Source organism: Urocampus carinirostris, chromosome 5, assembly GCF_059441175.1.
Source record: "Urocampus carinirostris isolate Australia breed hairy pipefish chromosome 5, RoL_Ucar_1.0, whole genome shotgun sequence".
Classification (NCBI taxonomy): Eukaryota; Metazoa; Chordata; class Actinopteri; order Syngnathiformes; family Syngnathidae; genus Urocampus; species Urocampus carinirostris.
This window is the reverse complement of record NC_142353.1, coordinates 9,228,062-9,254,206: the sequence shown is the minus strand read 5'-3', so window position 1 is coordinate 9,254,206 and position 26,145 is coordinate 9,228,062. Positions and strand designations below refer to the sequence as shown.

Here is a 26,145-nt window from a genome sequence, read left to right as displayed (position 1 = left end):
ATCACTGCTTACCTGCTTTCTGAAGCAGAACTTTTATTGGTCTCAGCTGACAACTGATGTCTTCTTCACTTAACAGTAAGTTTCAATTGGCGGTTCTCAGATGCTGCTTAGCTCATTATTTATAAACACAAAATATGTTTCGACAAGTTGCCTCACATACAACATACCATATTTCCTCAAGAAAAGCACGTGTATAATGCGAATCCCAAACGTTGAGGCGAGGCAGCTAGGTGTTTGGGCACTTGTATCCCCCAGTGACAGTGTTGTGGTCTGTAACATCCTATCGCACATGCGGGAGTTCAATACAGTTCACTAGACCATACGCTGTACGCAATGGTTCTCTGCTTCATTTTTATTATTACAGCTCGTATACACAAAAATGTGGGGTGCAACGGCGGTGCGGTGAATAGCGGTGGCAGTGAAACTCAGACCTGCGTAACTGGATCACCGTGGTACCATTTAATCGTCGCGCCACCCGTGCAGTTTTACTCTACATTGACCGCGCAGATTGTTGTTACTAAATATAGACCGTAGGATAATGGTGAGATCTGGCTCGGACTTAAAATCTTATCCCAACCATAGATGTCTTGTGGGTTGAGAAATGTGGTTGCATTCGATGTTTATGCGATTGTGGTCAAAATATCTTTGACTAAATAAATCATTGTGCAAATACCATAATATTCTATAGTAATACATCCAAGCGTGTCACCCCAGACCTCGTTTATAAATGTCCACCTTATACTTGAATAAATATGGTAATAGAATATCCTGACCTTCACTTTGGTGACACAAAATGTTGTTTGCAATTCTTTTAAAGTTTGGTAGATTTCATTAGTTAAGCGATGCTAGCACTTCTACACCTTTGTTTCATATTTGTTGTTTTGAACTCATGTACCTTTAGTAAATTAAGGCATTAGTTTTTGATCTATTCAGGTTTAAAGTATTCATTAAATCTAAAGCACATGTTGAACAACACGAAAGTGTAATTACTCAGTTACTTGAAAGTCAGGAAATGCATAATTAGGAGACGATAACCCCATTTGCAGCCTCAGTGGTGGCTTTTTCCTGCCGAGGTGATTTTTATTATGTGAAACGATTTCGCACACATGGGCGGAACGCAGCATATGTTTGAAAGGATCTGAGATGAACTCCCAAAGTCCCTTCTGGAAAAAAAAACAGCCAAAGGTGGGAGAGAGTCGCAGCAGGCGTTCCTCTCACTTGGCCGCTGTTTGCTAATGGACTCATTCAGCTGTAAGGAGCAATTTTTAATAAGTGGGTACTTGTTCAAATATTTCAGCATGCTTCATTGGCTCATTTTGAGCTGTGGAAGCGAGAGAAACACAACTGAAAATGGGTTGAATAGATGAGCATTCTGTTGAAAATGTCATCAAATAATACAACAATAAGAATGTGTTAGTGTAATAAAATAGGTAAACAGCATGGCTTATTAAAATGTCAGGCGATGTTAGACACTCTGACAGAAACCTTGGTCATACAGCGGTACGTCTTTATACGAACTTAATTCGTTTAGGGATCTTGCTTGTTGCTCAAATTTTCCCGATATGAAATACTAGAAAACTACCGTAAATTCCAGACTATAGAGCGCACCTGATCATAAGCCGCACCCACCACATTTCGGGAGGAAAACTGATTTTGTACATACACAAGCCGCACCTGTGTATTAGCCGCATGCGCCCACATTGAAAAATTTCAACACAGACACAAAATTAACCCATACCCGACACAGTCCAAAAATCTCAGCCGGCAAAATGAACGGAAAATGATACCGGTACTTAAGGTTTGATGCAGATCTGCAGAGTCCGGGTGCCCGCTGAAAGTAATCCAAGGAAAAAAGTGTATATTTCCAAAGGTAAGGGTGGGAAAAATATATATCCACTAATGTCGGCCGCGTCCACAAACACGTCTCACCTTTACTCCACTTCCCGTCAGCCCACGTTTGCCCTGCCCCTTCTTTCTCATTTGCTCGTGCAAAACATCAGAATAAGTTTCTAAAATAAATACATTACAATAATATACAGTTGCAAATACATATTATACATGGTTACACATATTTATAAAGAAAGACGGTACACTGAGAGAGTTTTCAAAGCTTTAATAATAATATTATAACTTTTATCCCAAACCGTGCCTGTGAAGGGTAGCAAAACGCTACTAGCAACACGCTCGCGACACAGTAAACGTGTCTGTTAAAAAAAACATACCTTACATGTAGAGACCACGGTAATCCGTCCTCATCTTCCTCCTCATAAGTGTCGTCTTCCTTCAGTATGGGAAAGAGACGTTGTCATAAAGACGTCGTCCCACGCTCCCTTGTAAGGTAAAACGCTCTCAAGACGTACAGTAGCTCTGTTTCCTTCTTTATCGGACTGCTCGATTGCGTTTAGCTTGAAAGTTGCGTCATGTGCCTTTCTTTTTGCAATTTGCATGATGAGGATATGTCTGCGCTAATTAAAATTGTGCACAAACTAAGAAGTCTTTCTCGGCGCATATATTCCACCGTTCTAAATCTTACCTTTTGTACTCGAGGGCCGCTGGCAGCCGTTAGAAAAATTACATAAATTGGCCGCATCACTGAATAAGCCGCAGGGTTGAAAGTTTAGGGAAAAAGTAGCGGCTTATAGTCCGGAATTTACGGTAATCGGTCCGCTCCCATACTCCGAAAAACATCCAAGTAAACCTCAAATACCTATAAAACACATCTTCCTAATCACTAGAAACATGATCAAATAGTAATGAAACTTACCAATCAAATAAGATTATATTAACTAAATAAAGTGTGATTTTATTATGAGCGCTGTAACAAATGTGTGCACATGTTGCGGAGGAAAAGGGGGATGCAAGGAAGAGTCACGCAGATCGCGTACCTGTCACCGTAGATTGCTAATATTGTCACAGTGTTCTATATAACTTGCTGTGAGATGTTTGTAAGGTTTATTATTTATAAGGAGAATTGTCAATCAATATGGTGCACAATTGGCAGAGGTTGACAGGTATGAAATCGAGAGACATAAATGAACATATACACAAATTTTGTCTACAGCACAATAGTTTTGCCTGTAGTAGTTTGCATGGGCAAACTGGATGAGCTGATGCTGGTGGCTAGCAATCACGGACGCTGTGTGGTCTCTAGTGGTAGCCTTTGGGGAATTGGGGGGCAGTAGCTCAGGAGGTAGAGCGATCGTTTTAGGATTAATGGATCCCAGTTCGAATCCCGGCTTGTCCGTGTTACATGCTGAAGTGTCCTTGGGTAAGACACTGAAACCCCAATACCCCCAATAAGCAGGTTAGCGCCTTACATGGCTGCACAGATCATGGCTGCTATTGGGAAATGTGAAGCACAATGTAAAGCGCTTTGGGAAGTCATTGACTTGAAAAGCGCTATATAAATGCAGATCATTTCATTTAATTGGATTTTCCTTCGTATAGCAAGCAAGAGTATTGTCACAAATAAAACTCATATACTGAAATTAACATGATTAAAGGCGCTCCTAGAGAAAGGTACCCCTGTAGTAACTAATGAAGAAAAAGAAAGTACAAAAACGAGACATTAGGGGTCGGTACATATTATTTGACATCTAGATATCGCTGTATGGTGTAGCACAAGAATCTCCAATGTAATGTGTAGTGAAAAGTAGCTCTCACCTTCAAAGAGGTTGGTGACCCCTGGTCAGAGGTGGGTAGTAACGAGTTACATTTACTTGAGAAAGTGTTGGGACATTTTGTCCTTCTAGGAGTATTTTTTTATATCACTATCCTTTTTTTCTTTTACTTAGATTTGTGAAAATAAACTGCACTCTCACACTGCTTCATTAGGCTACATTAAATCTGTTACTTAAAACCTATCCACATAAGTAAGCGTCTGTCAGTCTGTCTGGCTCTGCTAAGGCACATTTATTTTGTCGGAAACCTCAAGGTGACACTTACGAGCAGGGTTAGGAACATTTTATTTTTACTGTACTGTATGTGCAGTGTATATAGCTGTAGCCTGAAAGACAGACAGACATACAAGCAAACTGTCTGAGTAGGCCACACAGACTTACAATTACACACTTGTAATTTATTGTGAAAGGACTTCGATGATTTGATAATCTGATAGGCTGGTTGTTTTTAAAAATATCAATAAAAAAGATGTTGCTCCAATAATTCAGTACATGAGTAGATTTTTTTTCACCAAGTACTTTTTTACAATTACACAAGTAATTATTTGGATAACTACTTTTTACTTCTGCCTGTGGTCCTATTATTCTGAAGTGACAGTACTTTTACTTGTTTGTTGTTTGTCTACTCTACCCACCTCTGCCCCTGGTGTAGTGCACCTAAAAACAAGTGTGAAAAAGCACTAACTGCCGAAACTCAAAGTGACCAGAGCGCGCAATTTTATTTGTTACTTTTATGCCAAGCCTTTTTGAGGTTTTTAGGTACCGGTAGTAGCAAGATGGAAAGGATTATGTTAGCTCCATATGGCTGTGTGTGTGTGTTATGTAAAACAATTACAACTTTCTCGACCTACCGTAATTTAAAAAAATATGTGTTTTTATTCGATAGTTCATCTATTTGTTTTTATGATTTGAATTACAATGTTGTTGTTATTTTATCAATGAAATTAAATCCTTGTTACCAAATAACAGTTGCCAAATAGTACACATAGTCCTTTTGAGACACTTAATAATGACTGAAAATATTTGTATTTACAGACCAAAAATGTGCCAAAAAAGACAGCGCTCCTCTGCATCTACCAGCACAGAGGTGAAAACAGGACTACACTTTCACACTTTTGTTGTGCTCAACCAAAACAAAGCCATATATGGTCATCACCAAGCAGAAGTCAACCTAAGTTATATCCTAAAAATCTTAAGCCTAAACACAGCATTCAAACTAAGATTGTGTTTGTAAAATATGATTAAAGAAGCAATTCCCACCTTTTATTCATCATTGGCGGCCATTTTGAGACTAAAAAAAAACAAAATCTCAATCGCCCACAGTTCAAGACCAATCTGTACTTGAACTGTGGAAGAATCGCTTGGATTCTTAAATATGTGATGTCATACTTACATTCCTTCTCAAAATCAAGTGTCACAATGGCCACCGCAGGGCTGGGTAGGATTACTTTAACTTGATTACTTTCAATTACTTTTGGATTACTCCAATACCAAATATGCTAATAAAAGACAAAAAAACTAAATATGAATAAAATTACTACATTTTGTGCAGGCTTGGGGAGTAACGGAATACATCGAACGGCAAAAATGATGTCGGCAAGCTGTTTGGATTTATTTTCATTTTGTTTCTGTCGCATTTTATGTTAGTTTTGTCAGAGATCAAAGAGATCAAAGCCAGGAGAGAAAGCTTACCACGTGTTGTAAGTCATCATGTTATTCATATTTAGTTTCTTTTGTCTTTTATTAGCATATTTGGTATTGGAGTAATCCTAAAGTAATTGAAAGTAATCAAGTTAAAGTAACCTGACCGAACCCTTCCCCCGAGAGAGGTTAAAATGTAAATTTATGTGGTCAATTTTGCTGCTTAATTCATATTCCACTGATGCAATTGGGTGATTATCTGTTAGTAGCAACATTTCATGACTTCATCTTTCTCTTACCTTGATTTCTTTTCTAAAATCTGCTAAACGTATTTAAACGGTATTTAGATTATTCGCTTTAAGTGTTTTACCTTTGATAAAATTCATTTGCAATATTATTTTGTATTTTAGATACATTTTTGGTGACACACGTGCTCAATTTTATTGTCTGCAAGGTGCATTGTAATCAACTACCTCCAGAGGTGTAGGCTATAAAACCATTATTTTTTTCTCTAATGATTTGATAAACTACACTAGTCTTAATTTCATGATGCAAATAAATGAAATGAATTCATATTTTTACGTGGTATTTTGATCAAATTCTGCATGTCCCAGTAGTGATTTTTCAGCCTGGTAGAATGGGCTCAATTCCATGAAAGCCATTTACAGGAAATGACATCATTTGATTTGGCAAGACTTCAACTGTGGAAAAAGAGGCAAACTTCCACTTTTATTCTCCTTAATTTTTCTTTAATTTCAAATGTTTTGTACTTGTATGAGAAACTTTTAAAGTTCTACCCAGTCATGGTGAATAATGGAAAATGTTTATTGAGGATGCTTATGGGGGATTGCTAATAATAATAATAATCGATATTCTGATTGTTATTTCTAATAGTGGCTTGCGAAACTATTTGGCCCTCTTGAACTTTGTGACCTTTTGCCACATTTCAGACTTAAAACATAAAGATATAAAACTGTACTTTCTTGTGAACCATCAACAATAAGTGGGACACAATCATGAAGTGGAACACACTTTATTGGATATTTTAAACTTTTTTAACAAAAAACAAAAAAGTGGGTGTGCACAATTATTCAGCCCCTGCAAACTCCAGAAGTTCAGTGAGAATCTCTGAATGATTCAATGTTGATCTAAATGACTAACGATGATAAATGAAATCCACCTGTGTGTAATCAAGTCTCTGTATAAATGCACCTGCACTGTGATAGTCTCAGAGGTCTGTTTAAAGCGCAAAAAGCATCGAGAAGAACGAGGAACACACCAGGCAGGTCCGAGATATCGTTGTGGAGAAGTTTAAAGATGGATTTGGATACAAAAAGATTTCTCAAGCTTTAAACATCACAAGGAGCACTGTGCAAGCAATAATATTGAAATGGAAGGAGTATCAGACCACTGCAAATCTACCAAGATCGGGCCCTCCCCCTAAACCTTCAGCTCATACAATGAGAAAACTGAACAGGTGCAGCCAAGAGGCCCATGATCACTCTGGCTGAACTGCAGAGATCTACAGCTGAGGTGGGAGAATCTGTCCATAGGACAACAATCAGTCATATGCTGCACAAATCTGGCCTTTATGGAAGAGTGGCAAGAAGGAAGCCATTTTTTAAAGATATCCATAAAACGTGTCGTTTAAAGTTTGCCACAAGCCACCTGGGAGACACACCAAACATGTGGAAGAAGGTGCTTTGGTCAGATGAGACCAAAATCGAACTTTTTGGCAAAATGCAAGACGTTATGTTTGACGTAAAAGCAGCACAGCTCATCACCCTCAACACACCATCCCCACAGTCAAACATGGTGGTGGCAGTATCATGGTTTGGGCCTGCTTTTCTTCAGCAGTGACAGGGAAGATGGTTAAAATTGATGGGAAGATGGATGGGGCCAAATACAGGACCATTCTGGAAGAAAACCTGATTGAGTCCGCAAAAGACCTGAGACTGGGACGGAGATTTGTCTTCAAACAAAACATAGAGTAAAAGCTACAATGGTTCAACAAATATATATCAAGGTGTTAGAATGGCCAAGTCAAAGTCCAGACCTCAATCCATTTGAGAATCTGTGGAAAGAACTGAAAACTACTGTTCACATACAAACTCACAGCTCGAGCTGTTTTGCAAGGAAGAATGGGCATAAATATCAGTTTCTCGATGTGCAAAACTGATAGACATACCCCATGCGACTTGCAGCTGTAATTGCAGCAAAAGGTGGCGTTACAAAGTATTAACTCAATGGGGCTGAATAATTTTGCACACCCACTTTTTTTTATTTGTTAGAAAAGTTTCAAATATCCAAGAAAGTGTTTTCCACTTCATGATTGTGTCCCACTTATTTTTGATGCTTCACAAGAAATTACAGTTTTATATCTTTAAGTTTGAAGTCTGAAATGTGGCAAAAGGTCACACAGTTCAAGGGGGGCAAATAGGTTGGCAAACCACTGTAGTATAGATGTATGCATTTATAAACAAAACATTTTAAAAAATAAGCTTTGCTGGTAAAATGATTCCATGTTTGTTAGGAAATGGCAGGAAGAAAAACATTCAGACACTGAAAACAAGCTATAATTGTATCTATCTATCTATCTCTGAGCTTGACCACTATGTATTTCTTAGTGTTAAACGTATTAGTGTTATTAGTGTGTTTAGTGTAATAAAAAAAAAACCTGAGACAAAAATGTTGCTGCAAACATTGAATCACCCAATAATAACCAAAACATGTATTTCAAGTAGCCATAGAATAAATGTGATTGTGAGGAAAATGTATTTATGCTGACTTCTTCTTTAAATGGGGGAAAAGTTGCCTCCCTCATCCCTACTCAAACAAGCTATGTAAAATCTAAATGGCTACTTATGAAGTTTCAATTTTTTCCTCATGAATATTTCGCATTATAAACTAACACGCTATCATAATCCGAGCGATTTTAACCATGTCATGTGGCGCCGTAGGTCGCAGAGGCAGTACAAAACCCTATGGCTGAGGTAAGTGAGCTGCAACCAATGGATGAGAGTCAAGCCATTCGAGAGGTCATTGGGGATCACGATGACAAATACAGCCCACCGCGTAAAGGTGAGAAGACCAGGCATACTTGACAAATTTAAATTACATCCCAAAAAAAAACACATTAAAATGGATTCCAGACTCTTGAAACCCTTTAGAATACTTTATTGCATATATGGCTGCATCAGTGGAATGGTTCTGGATTCATTGCACTTTGCTCAAATAGGGGTACTAATACCATAAAGCAGTGTTTCTCAACCTTTTTTGAGCCGAGGCACACTTTTTTTAATCAAAAAAAATCTTGAGGCACACTCTCTGTCGAAAATGTTAGGATATTAATTCATTTTTATTTTATTTTGTAAGCTTAAATGATCATATCGCCTAAATTGACAGTGTAACATTTTTATCATTGTTTCTGCTCACCGAGGATCTGGAGGTAATCCAGGTAATTTATTTCGGTTAATAATTTTAGAGTAATTTTGGATTTTACTATATTTATCAATTTTATAAGTTTTACCCCATATTTTTTTTTTCTAAAAAATAAGATAAAAATAATACTTAAAATGAGCAAAAAGGTCTGCCAGTAAAATGATTTTAATTTTACTACATTAACTTTGTTTTTTTTTAAACAAGAAATTATCAATCCAAATGAGTACAATTAAAAGCAATATTTTTACACTGATTAATTGTATTATTTCCATCGGAGGACAATCTTGAACAGACAACAAAGTAAGTTATTAACAGCATTTCCCTGTCTACCTCATAATTAATATATGAAAGGTAAAACAATAGGAAACTGCTGCTGGGTGGATGAATGTTAAAGGTTTTTGGCTGACCACTGGAATAAAAGGAAATATACTAAACAATGCCATGCTTTTTTTACGTAATGATATCGGGAAATTTTCTGCGGCACACTAGACAAAGTCTAATGTGCCCCGGCACACTGGTTGAAAGACACTGCCACAAACTGCTTTTTTAAAGGTACTTCAAGAGCAGAGGTGTCAAAGTCAAATGGACGGAGGGCCAAATAACACTTTTTCGCTACAAGTCGAGGGCCCGACTGAGCTAATGTTGAAAATTCTTCAAAATCCGGATATAGTCTTGGGCAGTCTCTCAACTGTTGGGTCTGGAGCCAGAAATAGGTCACCAGCCTGTTTGAAGTGGGTTGCAGGCTTTTTCCTTGGCAAAAAAAAATGTTGGGAAAACAAAAATAACTATGGGTCAAATATATTCCTTAACAGGAGATGGTGATAATGCCCCGCAAATTCATGTGGACATGCGCTACTTACACAACAGATAAAGACCGGTAAAGTTGGTTTACACATTTTGAGCATTGCGAAACTCTGAAACCCAATCAGTTTATCGTGGTTAATGGAGACCAGAACCCCCTGTAATATCAGAAAATCCACCGAGTAGCCTTCCCTACCCCCATTTTAGCATGCCTCCACTTGCAGCAATAGTCAACTGGAGATAATGGACCACGGCAGCACGTGTGCTGTACATTTTAGGCGGGAGATTGGAAAAATAAGCTGCCACACATAACACAAATTTTCTCTTTTAGGCCTCACTCTCAGCAATATGCGATTCGGGATAATGGATTGCGGCTAGACAAGTGCAGTTCACTTTTACGTGGACAGCAAATTGCCCCGACAAAAGTGTTGCATTTTTTAATTTCATGCTTTCTTATTACGCTTCAAGCATTTTGGATTTCATTCAAATGCAGCTAATTGAGCATTGCTTTGGATTCGCTTTTCATTATGTTTAAAAAAAAAAAAGGGAAGTTATTCTCCTATATCTGGTTTAAACTGCCTTTCATTCAATACATTTGAGAAGTGGAGTTTTTTATCTTGATTTGGGTCACAGCTTGTAATTAGGGTGCAATGGTGGGGACAGTTGAGAAGTACTGCACTAGACCCTTATGATTGTAGATGACATAGGAAAAGGCATTCAATTTTATCTCATCATCACACTTATTTTTCCTAACTGTGCCATGTTGTACAATGCCGTAATGAAGCATTATGGGAAGAGTTCAGTCCAGTAAAAATAGATTAAATAGAATTGATGATGCTATCAATTTTAAGGCATTTTCCTTCGTCATCTAGATCCCTAGTGGTCCAGTGAATAGGCAGTTGATTTTGACTTATTATTACTAATGTTTTTAGTACTAATGTTGCTAACGGGCCAGGCCGAGAGAATATTGTCGGACATTTAAAACCGGTCCATGGTACCGAACAGGTTGCGAACCACTTTGATCAGATAATATTTCTATGTTTTTCTTCTGGCTCTAACAGTAATCTTCCGTTTTCAATAGGTACAAAAGACCAATTCCCTTGAAATAAAATCTTCAACATGAACATTAAATGAAAGAAGATGCAATTATTTAGGGTCCATCAGTGGTCTATAGTATTTTTTGCATTTAAAGGGGGCATCATTTACTTAGGGTTATGGTATAAATAATGATAGCAATGGTAATTGGTGAATATTTGTGGGAAGACATGTTTATCTTTTGGAACACTGAATACACAGTCTGTAGTGTACTGAACCATGTTGAGAATGCATATCCCTCATAGATGCTGCATCAAGGTTTACCATATTTGTTTGCACTCTTTCCACAGTGAGTGCTAGTAGTGATGCTTCCCAGAATGCAGCATTGGACATTTCCTCCTGCGGATTGGCAGAGTTTGATTTTGGTCCGGATGAAGTATTCATCATATCGTCAGCCCCAAGCCCAAATGGGCCAGCCTTCTCACCGCACACAGTAAGACCAGCTTTTGTAGCAAAGTTTTGTGTGAAAATAACATGCGTTTGGATCCTTTAACCACTAGGGTCTTAGGGGCACCAGTTTTTGTGGTTTAACTTTGGCAAGTACAGCCTGGTGGTGCCCATCCTTTTCAAGTCAAGTCATGTTTATTTGTATAGCCCTTAATCACAAAGAGTCTCAAAGGGCTGCACAGACCACAGATTATTGCAAACCACAGACTATTATTACACCATCCCCTGATCTAAAAACTACATGAGGGCAAGGAAAAACTCATAAACCTCAACATGAGGAAAATGAAGAAATCTTGAGAAGGGACCGCACATGAGGTAACCCCCCTTCCAGGGTGACCAGGCTGCAATGGATGTTGCATTAACAAATAATACACAGATATTGTCAACAAAAAATATAAGTTATTTATATGCTATAGAATAGAAGTGTGCTTTCAGCTTAGATTTAAACTTTTCCACTGAGGTTGCAGATCGAATCTCAGGGGGAAGAGCATTCCACAGCACCAGGGCCCGAATGGAAAACGCTCTGGGGATCTCTTCTTGGCTCTTGGGATCACTAGCATACCAGCATTTTCAGAGCGAAGGCTCCGGACCGGAAGATAGGGGGAAATTAAATCTGAAAGATATGAGGGAGCAAGTCCATGCATGATTTTGTATACTACCAACAGAACCAACAAAATCACATCTTAGGCTAACAGGGAGCCAATGCTAAAATCGGGGTAATGTGATCAAACTTTCTTGTCTTAGTTAAAAGCCTCGCTGCAGCATTTTTTCCTTGCTGAAGGCTCTTGATTTTGGACTTCAGGAGATTGGAGAGTAGTGCATTACAGTAATCGAGACTGGAGGTAACAAACGCATGAATTATAATCCCCGCATCGGACTGAGACAGCGTAGAGCAAATTTTAGCAATGTTGCGAAGTTGGAAAAAAGCTGTTCTAGTAATATTCTTAACGTGTGTTTGAAAGGACAGATTGGGGTCAAATATGACACTTAAACTTTTTACTTAGTTACTCTGGGTGATATTACATTTGTCAATGTTCAGAGCAGTTTTGAGAACAAGTCACGGCATTTAGATGGACCAATAACTTAACATTTCGATCTTTTCAGAGTTAAAGCGCAAGAAGTTCAGTGACATCCATTCTTTTATCTCAGTGAGGCAGGCCTCCAAATATACACAGTTTAGTGTGGCAGATTCCTCCATCAGAAGATATAGTCTAGTGTCATCTGCATAGCAATGGATACTGATATTATACTTGCAAATAATATCACCTAACGGAAGCATGTAAATGCTAAAAAGAAGGGAGCCAAGTACTGGACACTGCGGAACACCACAGGTAACACTAAAGGGCTCAGATGTCATTTCACCATATTTAACACAGTGCGTCCTATCTGAGAGGTAGGATCTGAACCATAAGGGACGGTTCCTGAGAGACCAATCCATTTTTCCAACCATTCTAGTAAGATAATTTATCTTAATAATAATATCTTTCCAGGCCCACAAATTCTTCCACCCGGTCTCGAACCAGAAACCTTCCGCATGTACCGGTAATAGAAATTTAAAACTCAAAGATATAATGTGGTGTTAATAATTTCACATGTAAGTTTCACCCGAGTAAAAGTTGAACTAAGAAAAAACGTATAGTCTGGAAAATACAGTAATCGTATTCATGACATTAGTAATGAGAATATGCTGCGAAAATCCCCAAACTGTGATGTAATGTGAAAAAGACCCTTAACAATTGAAGACATTTTCCATAACGACAGTTGAGCCTACGCACCTCACCTGCTTACCATGCACTTCACTGTTGGACTGTGAGGCAAATGTGTCGAATGACAAAAATGCTATTGGGTTATTTAACTCATTCCCTGCCAGCCATTTCTAGTAGACTCAATTTCCAAGGCCCACCCCAAAATGAAATGACATAAAAATACGTTTTTGGCACTCCTTATGCAAACCACCTATAAGAGGAACACATTAGTGGTATCATTGTCTTCCCTTGTCTTGCCATTTTGGCTCTAATCGCTCTAGTCACTCGTAGCAGACGACTAAGTCAGATCGTAGATTGCTAATATTGTCGCGGTATTCTACACCGTCAGTCTTGCTGTGAGTAAATAGTTGCCAGGTTTTTTGTAAGGTTTATTATTGCTTGATCAGGAGGATTTGCTATCGTTCATATGGCCGCAATTGGCAGGGGTTGACGGGTATGAGATCGAGAGACGGTTGATGATACATAAGCACCTAATGCACTCTTAAAATTAAAGTTACTCTAACCTTAAATTAACATACACTCAAAGCATTTTCACAGCACATTTTTTTGCCTGTAGTAGTTTGCATGCGCAAACTGGATGAGCTTATGCTTGTTATAAGCAGTCACGAGCGGTGAGCGTTCTTGTGCGGTTTCTTGTGGTAGCCTCCGGGACTGCTTATGTACTGGATTTTCCTTGGTATAGCGAGCAAGATTTTTGTTGAAAATTTTAGTAAACAAGTTTTATTTGCATGTTTAGAGGTTCTCGTTTAGAGGCGCCACTATACGATTACACAAAGGCAAAAAAACTACAAAAACTACACTTGAAAAGACGTTTATTATTTGATCACAAGATATTGCTGTATGTTGTAGTGAAAGGGTCTTCAACGTGTAGCTCAAAGTAGCTCTCCCTTCCCTAATTGCAAACCAACTATATGAGGCAAACATTAGTGGTGTCTTTGTCTTCATTGCTCTGTATTGACCCAGTTCTTACCATCTTAGATGTGCCGACATATGCTAGTAGACACCAAAACACGCGTCAATATGAAGACATTGTCATAAAGTGATGGAGAAAAAGTGCTGTATTGTTTTTTTAATAGCTTTTATATTCTCCTTGAATAAGTGTTGGCCTAAAATGTTTTTATTGAAAGACTGGCTAGCTTTTCTTCATCCTGGGCTAATGGAGTATTATCTACAAGCCCAATTCCCAGTGCCAATTGTGTGAGTGGGTGTGTGTTTGTGTGTATTGCTCGCATCTTTGGCACACAGTGTGTGGTCTGGCTGTGTAAGTCCTTGATGCGGACTCCCCTGTACATATGATAATGTTGCACTGCTTGTGGATGGCGGGAATAAATTCCTTTCTTAACGCCCTTCAACTATTATTTGATAAATATCTTACATATATTTGGCTTTTCCAATCCATATAGGTTTACTGTCTTTTCTGCACTATAAGGTGCACCAGATTATGAGGTGCACTCCCAAAAAATAATCTTTTGTCATATATTTATCATATTTAAGAGACACCGGACAATCAGGCGCAATAATTTGAGACTACAATAAGTGTTACCATGTTTGCTGAGCTCTTTATACACTTACAACAAATAATAGTACAATTATTGATTAGTCGATAAGTATAGTTAATTTAAATCTCAAAACGTATTTTGCAACAGAAATCGAACAAGGGTCACAACAGTGAGGGCCATGACACGTTACCCTACCAGACCACCATTGGTAAAGATGACATATGAAAAGGCATGAGAGCAAGGCATTATCACACTATTTTTACTCATAGTGCTAGAAAGACTAAATTTTTGTCGCGCATTTTGCTCTGCATTCATTCTGCATCTATATTGTTGCCGTTTAATATGTATACATAGGTAAAACGGCTTGTGTAGTATTTTGTTGAAAGACTTTGTTTTCTGTTTCTGTCTTCCACAACTTTATTGCTGCACAGGTGAAGAAGCAGGGATACTGTTTACCCAATCAAAATGCATAACAAAATGCACTATGCAAATCAGTGTTTCTGGTACCGCAAATAAAAATTTGATAAGATAAGCTCCAATACCTTTTCATAGGTAATCTGTACAACTGGTGTTCAAAGAGTAAAGTGTCAGCACCCTCACCGCCACGACCCGGGTTCGAATCCCGGTGCACGCAATTCATTGTAACCTGGGCCAGCAATAATGATCAAAAACGGTATTATACCGTGAACCTTTGTAGTAACGCACACCTATAAATTCACAGAGTTCAATGCCTCTCTTTCAAGTTTCTGGCCAATTTGGGGTTTTCAGGTGCACCCAAAAGTCCAGAAAATACGGCAGTTGGATTTTTCTCCCAGCGCTTGCCTGACGCAAATTTTTCTCCTCGCACATCGAACCAAAAAGTCCTCATTGTATTCGAGGCGCTTTGGTGACCAGAGGAACACTTTATTTAAACCCTGGCTAATTCTTGTCTAGACAAAGCTAGCTGTTAGTGACTCTGTGGGAAGGATTATTCTGGACTTGTTCTCCCCTCTGATGGCTGCAACCCCTAAAACCTTGGCCCTCCCCGGAATAATGGCAGCTGACCGATCAAGAAGGATAATGTTGCATGCGCACGTCCAGCCTGTCAATTGTAATTAGCCTGGGAAACTGGAGCTCAAGTCATTGAATGGGCATCTCCGTAACGATGAATTTCTTCCAAAAGTATTTTAGCATTAAAGGGGTTTGTTGTATTATCACAGTTTTGCGTCAAAATGTATTTGTATTAGAATTGTCTCTATTGTTATTAAAAAGAAGATTAGACGTGGCACTCTCAGATAAATGCTTACCATAATTTCCGGACTATAAGCTGCACTTGACTATAAGCAACAGCAATAGATTTTTTTTGGGGGGGGGGGGGGGGAATATATATATATATCACGCAGCAAGGTTATAAAACACACAATGGTAAGTTACTAACTGCAACACAAGTAATACCAAAAAACACATTTTCATTTTCCATAATAAGGGTCGGTTTATGCTAAATTCATTCATGTACAAAGTACGTTAAACGTCTTCTCCATAGAGTTGTTTATTGGCGGTTGTGACTTGCGTCTTCCTCGACACCAACTGGGTCATTCTTAACCTTTCTGCTTGACGCAGGGCGGCTGTTTAAAATAATGCATACATTAGCCGCATCTATGCATAAACAGCAGGGTTGAAATTGCGTGAAAAAAGTTGCGGCTTGTAGTCAGTGAATTAAGGTAATAAGGACTTAAAAGGGGGAAAAAAAATAATTAGATTGATAGACAAAAATATTTACAAGGTGGAAATGCATTATATGCAGACGCAGCCCATATATCTTAATGTTTAGACCTCGAGTCTCCAACCTTTCTCAAATTGAAAGCTGTTTTTTGTTACTAATTAGTGCAAAGGGCACCCTGTTTGATAGGCATTTCTAAAAAAAAAAACCTACCATGTTATTACTATGTTGTTACCAGGTTCATTGTTAGAAGTAGGGTTAAATAGACTCAGTTGCCTGCTAAAAATATCATTTTACTAGAAAATCACAATAACCAAGCACTGGTGAGCTTTTTTAGAACATGTTTGCGGGTACCTCAGCTGTCTTGCGGGCACCATGTTGGTGAACGCCGATTTAGACTATTACACCGCAAGGTTCTTTTGGTAGATAATTTTTTAGGACTGTCTACATTTCCAATATTTTGAAATAAATGTATCTTGCTTATGCAAAACTGAGATATTTTGCTCATTTTTATTACTATTTTAAACTATTTTTATGCAAAATAAGAATAATAATACTAAAATTACCGCACAATAAAACATTTTAGTATTTTTCAATAGTTAAAGCTGATTGGGTCATGTGGTAACATCAAACTTTTGTTTTAACCAAACATTACTAATGAATTTCCTAGTCACAGGTAAAAAGAGGAAGAAGAAAAAACTAACGTCTTTACCAGTTCTGAGGTTCTCTTGGAGTTCATAAAAACCCTGTACATTATAAAAAGTCCTGTTAACAAGAACTAAAAAAACAAATGATAAATAATCATGATCGATAGACAAAAGATGCTGTTGGGAAATAATTCAGAAATGTTGATCATTTATGTCATTTTTCAAATTTTACAAAAGAATACTTCTCATGATAACTAATAAAACAAAAACAATAATCCATAAAACTGGCTGAATCAGTTGGAAATATATTTTGCACATTTTAAGAAACTTTATTTTACCAAAAAACAAGTGAAAATATCTTAAGGAAGCAATACCTACAATCTAACTACAAAAAAACTATTATAAACAAGTTCAATCCAGGGGATAAGAAGAAAAATGCTGCTTAATTTATTAAAAGAAAGTTTTTTTTTTTTAAGTATAGTTTCAGCGTGCATACGAGACAAATTTGTGGTGTTAGTCCACAGGTCCATCATTTCTTTCCAACAGCAATCACCACCCTAAACAAGAACACAAAACTGTGAAAAATATGTCTTATCTATAAATAGAAAAGGGGTATTTTCTATATTTATTGATTTGTTTTGAAATGTCGCTGCTAAATGTTACTGCACTAATATTAATCGCACTATTGTTACGAGGCACTTACAACTTAAGCCAGTCTCTAAACACTACCTTGTAAATATGTTTGCTTATTTATCCTTTTAATCTTTCGAGTCTTTTCTATGTTTTTATCCTGGAGGTTGGAAACAATGTTCACTACATTGTTATCAATGACAAAAAAGACCATTGTAATTTAAATTTGATTTAACTCCTCTGTAATCACTCCATCCCATTTGGTGACTACTGTCTGACAGGCCATCACTCGTCATTTAATCACAGAATAGGGATTTTAATGACTGATGAATCATTTCTAATGTTCCATTCGTGTTATGTGTAAAAAAAAAACAATAGTCTACAGCAAGTGTCGGCAACCTATGACACGCGTGCCAGTGCTGGCACGCGAGGGGTTAACCAGTGGCATGCGATCGCACGGCAAAGTAATAATGATTTTTTTTTTTTTAAATGAGCATTTTTACCTGAAATAATAATAGTAATATTATGAGAAACGTCTGAAACTCTTCAAAATCACTGTGCTGACATATTTATGTCATAGAAGGTTACTCTAGAAGTCACAAGTCTGTATCTCAAACAGGGTCCATTTTAGCAGGGGAGTCAGATTTTGCCAGGTAAAATGACAGCTCTGTTGGATATAAAAAAAAAATATTGCGCGAGTCATTAATCTTGGTGTGGCACACTGATGTACAAGGAAATTTGAAAGTGGCACTCCACACCCAAAAGGTTGCTGACCCCTGGTCTACAGTGATCATTTTTCAGCCTGTCGCAAAACAATGCTCACAATGTTTCTGTCATGCGCTTTCCGGACAAATTTTCTACATGTTACCTAGTGTTTACTATGTTTGTGTACTGTAATGCTAAATGTAATTCACCCTGGTCATCCTGAAAGGGGGATTACCACTAGTGAGGTCCCTTCTCAAGGTTTCTCTTTTTCCTCACGCTGAGGTTTTGAGTTGTTCCTTGCCCGCTTGTTGGTTTAAAATCAGGTAAGTGTGTAATTGTAATCCCGTGCAATCCTTTGAGACATTTTTGTGATTAAAGGCTATATAAATAAATGTGACTTGACTTGACATGTTTCTGATGAGTGTATTTTTTAAAAACTACTATAAATTCCTGATCACAAGCCGCTTCTTTTTTTCGATATATTTTAAACACTGCTACTTTAAATACAGTGCGGCGTATTCTTTTTTTTTTTTTTTTGGGTGGCAAAGATGAAATGGGCAAGCTTCTCTTTTCTACAACACATGCACTCTAAATGCAAAACACAGTGGTGACGCCTTGATACATTTGAAGCCTTTTTAGAGGAGTAATTAGTCTGTTGGATGTTAAGAGGAGACCTGTATGAGAGTGTGATTGTGCCGACTGTGTTGTATGGGGCAGACTTAGAGCCTGAACACAGATTTGAGAAGGAAATTAAATGTTTTTGAGATGAAGTGTTTGAGGAGTATGTTAGGGTGGGTGACACGATTGGATAGATTGAGAAATGAAATTGTGAGAAGTAGTGGAACTGAGCAAGCGTGTGGATAAGAGAGTACTCGGTTGGTTTGTACACATGGAGAGGATGGATGAGGAGCGAATGTTAAAGAGGATCTTCAAAGCAGAATAAAATGGAAGGAGACCAAGAAGAAGGCCGCGATTGACGTGGATGGATGGTGTTATAAGTGCACTGCAGGAAAGAGGTCTAAATGTAGTGGAAGGTAAAGCTCTTGTTGGTGATAGGAATGAGTGGAGAGGTGTTGTAAAAGGATAGTGGGGTGTTTGGACGCGTTCTAAGGGATGGACAGGGCACCTGTATGACGCGGCAGGTGTAAACCAGTGAAAGCTTTCTTGTGTCCCGTTTCACCTGGACTTTATTTTTGTCATTGTTTGTGCATGGGAGAGTGTGAAACAAAATTTTAATTGCTTAATATGGTATGTTGAGCACATTTGGAAAACTGACGAATATATTGCCTTTTAATCAGGTGCATTCTGTAGTCGGGAATTCGAGATAATTCAACAGTCAAATTTTTACTATAATACCCCCATGAACAGTTTTTGTGAGCTGTAACTGCAGAACATACCTTACAGTAATTGCAAAAAAAGTGTATTACCCCTAAAAACCTAATCCAAACAACCTCTTTTCTTTTGATTGTTTTAGTAGTCTTAATAAATACTGAATGAGCCCCAGAGCCAAACACACAGTGTTGGCTGGCTTGTTGACAAAGCACGCCAAGCAAGCCCGAGCCAGTACACTTTCTCCTCAATAATCCGTTCATTCAAAACTCACAAAACAGCCCGTGGTAAGAAGTGTAGGTGCGACGAGGAGCAAGTGGGTCAGCTCGGTGATGCCTGAACTGGCAATTGCTCCACGCTTTCAAATAAGATCAATGCAGTCACTACTCTCTGATCTCTCGCGTTCCACCTCGGTGGCGGAGATGCGTGCTTGTTTCAATAACAGGCCTTTGGACAGTGTAGCTCATTGACCATTGTATCTGCAGTTGAGTGCTTTAGCATAATGCCACCTCCGGTTTTTGCGCTATTTGTGTTCAGCGGTTATTGCCGTCGGAATTGCTCTGTCGCCCCTCGGGTGCTATGCTGCCCACGCAACTGCTGATATGTAGCAAATATTCCGCTGGCTCTTAAGAGATCATCTTTAAATATACATTTTAAAATACCTCTATTCAAATTGCATCTTATAATCAAAGTCTGTTGTTGTACTCATTATTGACATTTGTTCACAAAAACAGCTATTGAAATGTAAAACCTTTGTTCAGGTCTCACAGATAGGTATGCTATATTAATACTATATGGTCTTACATTATCTTAAAATTTGAATATCATTTGTCCTCAAATGTTCACCATGAGTTACTGCAGTCTATGGAAATGTATACTCCATGTTACTTTATTATTAATGTTGTAAATCTTTGCTATATAGAACCACATCAATGATAAAACTAAACAACAGCAACCAAAGAACTATTATTAGCAAATCAAACGATTAAATAAAACAACAATGAAATTGGAAAACAAAATCAAACAACAATGAAATCAAACAAAAACAAATCAAACAACAATGAAAATGGAAGAAATAAAAAGCAACCATAAAACAACAAAATCAAACAACAACAAAATTTAAAAAATGACAACAAAATCAAACCAAAGAATTAAATCGAACCAGATGAAATAAATTAATAAATCAAACGACAACAAAAATTCTAACGATGAAATCCATCCATCCATCCATTATCTGCACCTTATCCTCAGTAGGGTCGCGTGGGTGCTGGAGCCCATACCAGCTATCTTCGGGCAGTGGGCAGGGGGCACCCTGAACTGGTTGCCAGCCCGTCGCAGGGCACACATAGACAACAAACTCGCTTATTCACACCTAGGGACAATTTGGACCAGCCAATTAACCTAACATGCATGTTTTTGGAATATGGGAGGAAAACAGAGTGTCCGGAGGAAACCCATGCAAGCACAGGGAGAACATGCAAACTCCACACATGAGGTTTGATCTCATGACCTCAGAACTGGAGACCAGCTCTAACCACTGCGCTGCCGTGCTGCCAACGATGAAATCAATTCACAAAATATAAATCAAACAACGAAATCTAACAAAAACAAACTATGAATCTAACAACAAAATCGAACAATAACAAAGCAGTCAAATAACAACACAATTGATTAATTAAATGAAACAACTACAACAATGAAACAAAACGACAAAATCAAACAACCACCACATTATCATCAAATAATGACAATGAAATTAAACCAAGTCAAACTATGATAAAATTCAACAAACAAAATAAGATGACAACAACATGATCAAACTGAGACATTTCAATGATTGGGCTGCCATCAGGAATGTTAGGAGTTTCCCAAATATCTGGTACATTTTCAGGCAAAGGTTAATACTAAGTAACATAAATAAGTTACATAAAACTGGTAATAATCTAAAAAAATTGGTCAACTTTAGATTTTTTTCAGACTTTCATTGTGACTTTTACAAAATGAAAAAAAACAGAATCAACATGTGTTTATGTAGATGACAGTACATTTTGTTGTCTTAGCAGAGGGAGCGATTCCTGAGGCACAGTGACACGGGCCCAACTTCTGTTGGCGACTGGCCAGCAACCGAATGTGGCCCCTCACTCGGCGGCCCCAGCAGTGATGCAAGAGGGGCCTGCACCCGCTCCAGAGCGTGGAGTGTGCGCACCTTCCAGGAATTCCTTTCCCCGCTTCCGCAACTGCATAAGAAGTGGTGCAGCTGGAACTCCAACAGTCCCTTCACCAAGCTCGTAGACAGCGTCAGTGCCAAAACCGTTTTTTCACACAATGCTCTGACACGTTTATTTGTTTTGAAGTATTTATTCAACATTTATTTAGCCAGGGTAAGAAGGACTAAAAAAACAAATTAGTGATTATAACTGTGGCCAGACAAGAGGCAACATCTTTTGAGGTAAGGAAAAAAAACGTATTCAACAATAGACTGCAAAGAAAATCGACAAAACTGTAAAGAAAAAAGAAGAGATCCAATAACTGTCAACATATTCCCCGTATTTTATACGTTTAATGTAAATATGCCATTTACAATTTGTCTTGGAGTGTTGAGGCAATTTTTTTCCATGAATTTTGTCCTTAATAACTGTTTCAAAACAATGTGCATGCAAAGTTCTATTGTAAAAATGTCACAAATTACTGCAAACGATAAGCATATCGTCATATTCAATTTCGGTGTAGACTGCACTGAGCGAGAGAGAGAGAGAAGGAAGTGCCCTGTGCTGTGTGCAGGGATCTGCTCACCCAAGTCGCTTGCCAGCGTTTTTATTTATCAGTTCAAATGGTTTCTTATCAAACTTCTGCATTAAGTTGCTTCGGCTTTATATGGACCAAAATCGGGATGAAATCACTTGACTTTGGAACGCCACAGAGAGATGTGCAATAGTTACATTTTATTTCGGAGACATATGTACTCATGAAAAGAGCCGTATATGGCTCCCGAGCCATAGGTTCCCTACCCCTGTCATAGTAGATTCCTACTAATATTGTCGCTGTGCTGTAGCTAGTCTGTCTTGATGTAAGCAAATAGGTGTCACATTGTGTTTGTAAGGTTTATTGTTGCTTAATAAGGACGTTTTGCAACCATGAATAATGGGAGTAATTGGCAGAAGTCGACAAATATCGTACCGAAAGACTGTTGATGATACGTACACCTAAAATCGAAGTTACTGTAACCTTAAAGGAACATACACGTGAAAAATATTTTCTGCCTGCAGTAGTTCGCTTGCACAAACTGGACGAGCTGGCAGTGAGCAGTCTCGAGTAATCTTTTGTGGTAGCCTATGACTGGTCGTGAACTGGATTTGCCTTGTATAGCTAGCTAGATTTTTGTTGCAAATAAAACTCTTATACCAAAACTTTCGTGTGAGGGGTGCTCGCATCAATTGCTGCTTATCATTGCAGGCACCTCCCAGATTGTGTTCCGACAAGACAAACGATTTCTCCGATATGGACCTGGCGGCCAAGCCGGACACGAATGCAGCCTCCGACACTTCCATCAGCAATGCTTCCTACCCGCTTGCCCAGGCCGCCCACAGGCAGCGCCGTCTCAACTCAGCCACAAACCTGCGGCGCTCCCGCTTCACAGGACCTTGCTTCGGTCTTCTCTCTAGGACGCCGGACGCTTCCAAGACCATCCAGAGACCCCCTACCGAGTCCACCTCTGTCTCCTCTCCATCCATCCAGGGCAATTTTGAGAGCAACCCACTCACAAAGAGACAGGACTTCCCAATTGAAGACGATCACATGAACGCACCCGTTTTCGCCATCTCCGAGGAAGAAGACAGGCAGCCTTTGGTCTCAGCTGAGCACCTGGACCAAACTGCCGGCGCTCTGATCCAGAACGGTCTAGTCCGGGGAACGTACATCAGCAAAAGTCCTGCAGTGGTTTGCTCCAGCCTGAACCCTCAAAATCAGAAGGTCAGATTGGAGTGGCGGGGGAATCAGGGATCAGGGGGGGGTTGCCTGTTCCCTCCAAGCACACCCGCCAGTCCGCCTAAGTCCAACTGCATCAATGACTGCCAGCTGCCACAGAGTCAGCCTGCTGTATTGTGCAGTGTGATCAATCACGTGTGACCAGGAAATGCTGATAAGACTGCTGAACTCTTAACAGCATCCTTTTGATGTATACAGTATGTGCCTGGAATCATTTTTTGCTAACTAATTTCTACATTCTGGAATATATTATTGTTTTCTCAATGCTGCTCTATACATGATGAATTTAAAAAAATGTAATTAAAAAAAAAAGCAATGTATTTCTCATAAATCAACTTTAAGGAGCACTTTTAAAAGTAAAGGTCAATCCAGAGGATTGTTGTATAAGGCAGTGGTCCACAAACTATTCTGTAACACGGACTAGTTTAATGTCTAATTATATTCTCACGACCCAGGCTAGTAACTTTTTTTTAAAAAATATTGGTAATAACAATAGTAATAAGCCCCAATCCACCGTTTAATCACAAGACCACTACGGATCTAGAAGACATGGGATATGGCATTTGATTTTATCTCATTATTACACTACTTTTACTCTCGGTACCACGTTTGTACTACATTGTTTTTGCTGAACATAATGATTTATTACAATGTTGTACAACATAGCACTGCAAGTAAAAATAGTATGATGATGACATAAGATGTAATGCATTTCCTTTGTCATCTATATAGTGCCGTGAAAAAGTTTTTTCCCCCTTCATGATTTCTGCTATTTTTGCATATTTATCACTCACAAAAGTTTCAGATGATCAATCCAATTACTTTTTCAAATAGGGAGAGATAGGCCTATATTTTTTGTATGCTTTAATAAATGGAATCAACATTTCAAAACTGCATTGTGTAATGCCTCGAGTTGTCTCATTGTGATATTAAAATTGGTTTGATAATCTGAAAATGTTGAAATCCGTAAATACTTTTACACGGCACTGTACAATCCTAGTGGACTAGTGGTTAGGATTCAGCGCTTTCAACGCCACGCTTTGGGTTTGATTGCCGTTGGATCCAAGTGAAATGAGTGATATTTGTCAACTAATCAATCATTGCTCAATTATAGTTGATATACAACAGTGAAACCTAGGTGTAGCGCGCATCTAAAATTTTGATGGGTTCTTTTTGGGGGGGGTGGGGTGAAAAATGCGTATATACGCGCATAAATACTGTATAAGCAAAAAATAAGGCATCTTTTTACTTCTTTTCCAATAGCTGCCAGTCACTTATTGAGTGTGTTTTTTTACTTTGTGAAACAGAAAGATCTTTGGACAACAAAGGTTTTACGTATATTGCTTGAAAACCTAGTGTATACTTTTGCTGGATTATAAAAGGGAAATCTAAATACTGTTCAATATATAATGTGCAACAGTAGAGGAATTTAGAACCCACAGTATAAAGAGTAGACACCAATTATTGTGAAGTTTTAATAAAGGCTGTCATTCAAATGTGGCGTTTTGTGATATGTGTTGAAATAGCATGAGTTTCTTGGGTAGACATAACACCTTACAATAGTGTGTTTTGAACTCTTGAGCAAACGCTTTTTTTCTCTCATTAAAAATACTCCTGGCACACAAACTTTCAAAACTGTTTTATTTTTTAAACTCTTTTCGTGTTGCCTAAATTGAGAGTATGTTTTTATCATTTGTAATCATTATGACTCAAGAAGTAATGCAGATTATCCATTTTGGTTCATAATTTTGATAAAATGTTTTTAATGTTACTATATTTTTGTTTTTCGAGTTTTACTAAATTTTAACTTGTTTTTCTAGAAAATAGTTGGAGTTAGGGTTAGGGTTTTTGCTGTAACTAGGGTTGGAGCCCCTTTGTTAGTGGGTTAGTGTTTCGGGTTTTGGTTGGAGCTACAATTATGACTTAAGTAGCTCCAAGAAAAAACAAATTTTAGCAGTTAAAATACCTGTGCTGTTTCTACTTCCAACTAAAACGCCAGCCCTAATTCCAAACAAAACCCTAGGTCCAAACACGAACCCAGTAAACCTAGATTTGTCCTGCTTGACTGGGGATTAAACCCACCACCCTGTGTGCAGAAATCAGGCAAAACATTCCAGTTGAGCTACCAGTGGCGGTGACTATATAAAAGAATAACCTGAGCTCCAAACAAAACCCTTACCCCAAAGCAAAACTTTAACCCAAGGTCCAACTAAAGCCCCAATCCTAGAATTTGTACTGCCTTAATTTGGGATTTAATTCACAACTCTTCCTAAGTCAGCTACAGTACTTGTGCTCAATGCTTGAACTGGTCTCCAACCAAAACTCTATAATTTGAGCTGCTTTGACTGGGGAACAATCTACGACCCTCGGATAAATACAAGAGTCTTTCCAATTGAGCTACCAGTGCGTAACACTCAGTTCCAGCCAAAACTCCAACCCTAATGCCACTAATCATGGCTCAAATATTAGGCCTCGATTCCTTAGAATGTATATTGGTTTGACTGGGGTTTGAACAATAACCATTTTGTGCTGAAATGCTTAAAACCCAAATCCAAGCTCACACCAAGACCCTAACCACTGCTCCAACAAAAACCCTAAACATAGCTCAAGCCAAAACGTAGCTTCAGCCAAGACCCTAAGTCCAACCAAAGCCCTAACCACAACACTAACCCACCTACCATAGCTCCAAAACTAAGCCCAAACCTCTATCTGTTACCTTGACTGGGGAGCAAATAATAACAGACAAACCAATGGCTCCAAACCTCGTACCAGCAAAAACAT

The 26,145-nt window shown here is 38.4% G+C and overlaps 1 protein-coding gene across 2 annotated transcripts in view; it reads left to right on the top strand.

Annotated features, from left to right (window-relative positions):
* Positions 1-24,990, top strand: part of LOC148365139 (uncharacterized) — a 55,884-nt gene extending 30,894 nt beyond the window's left edge. For both annotated transcript variants that reach the window (XM_088335026.1, XM_088335025.1), the window contains exons 3-7: positions 4,716-4,767; positions 8,282-8,402; positions 10,949-11,091; positions 21,441-21,677; positions 22,834-24,990. In XM_088335026.1, coding sequence (XP_088191152.1) covers positions 4,716-4,767; positions 8,282-8,402; positions 10,949-11,091; positions 21,441-21,677; positions 22,834-23,505 — 1,225 coding nt within the window. In that variant the 3' untranslated portion in view covers positions 23,506-24,990. The remainder of the gene's footprint in view (positions 1-4,715; positions 4,768-8,281; positions 8,403-10,948; positions 11,092-21,440; positions 21,678-22,833) is intronic.
* Positions 24,991-26,145: the final 1,155 nt, after the last annotated feature.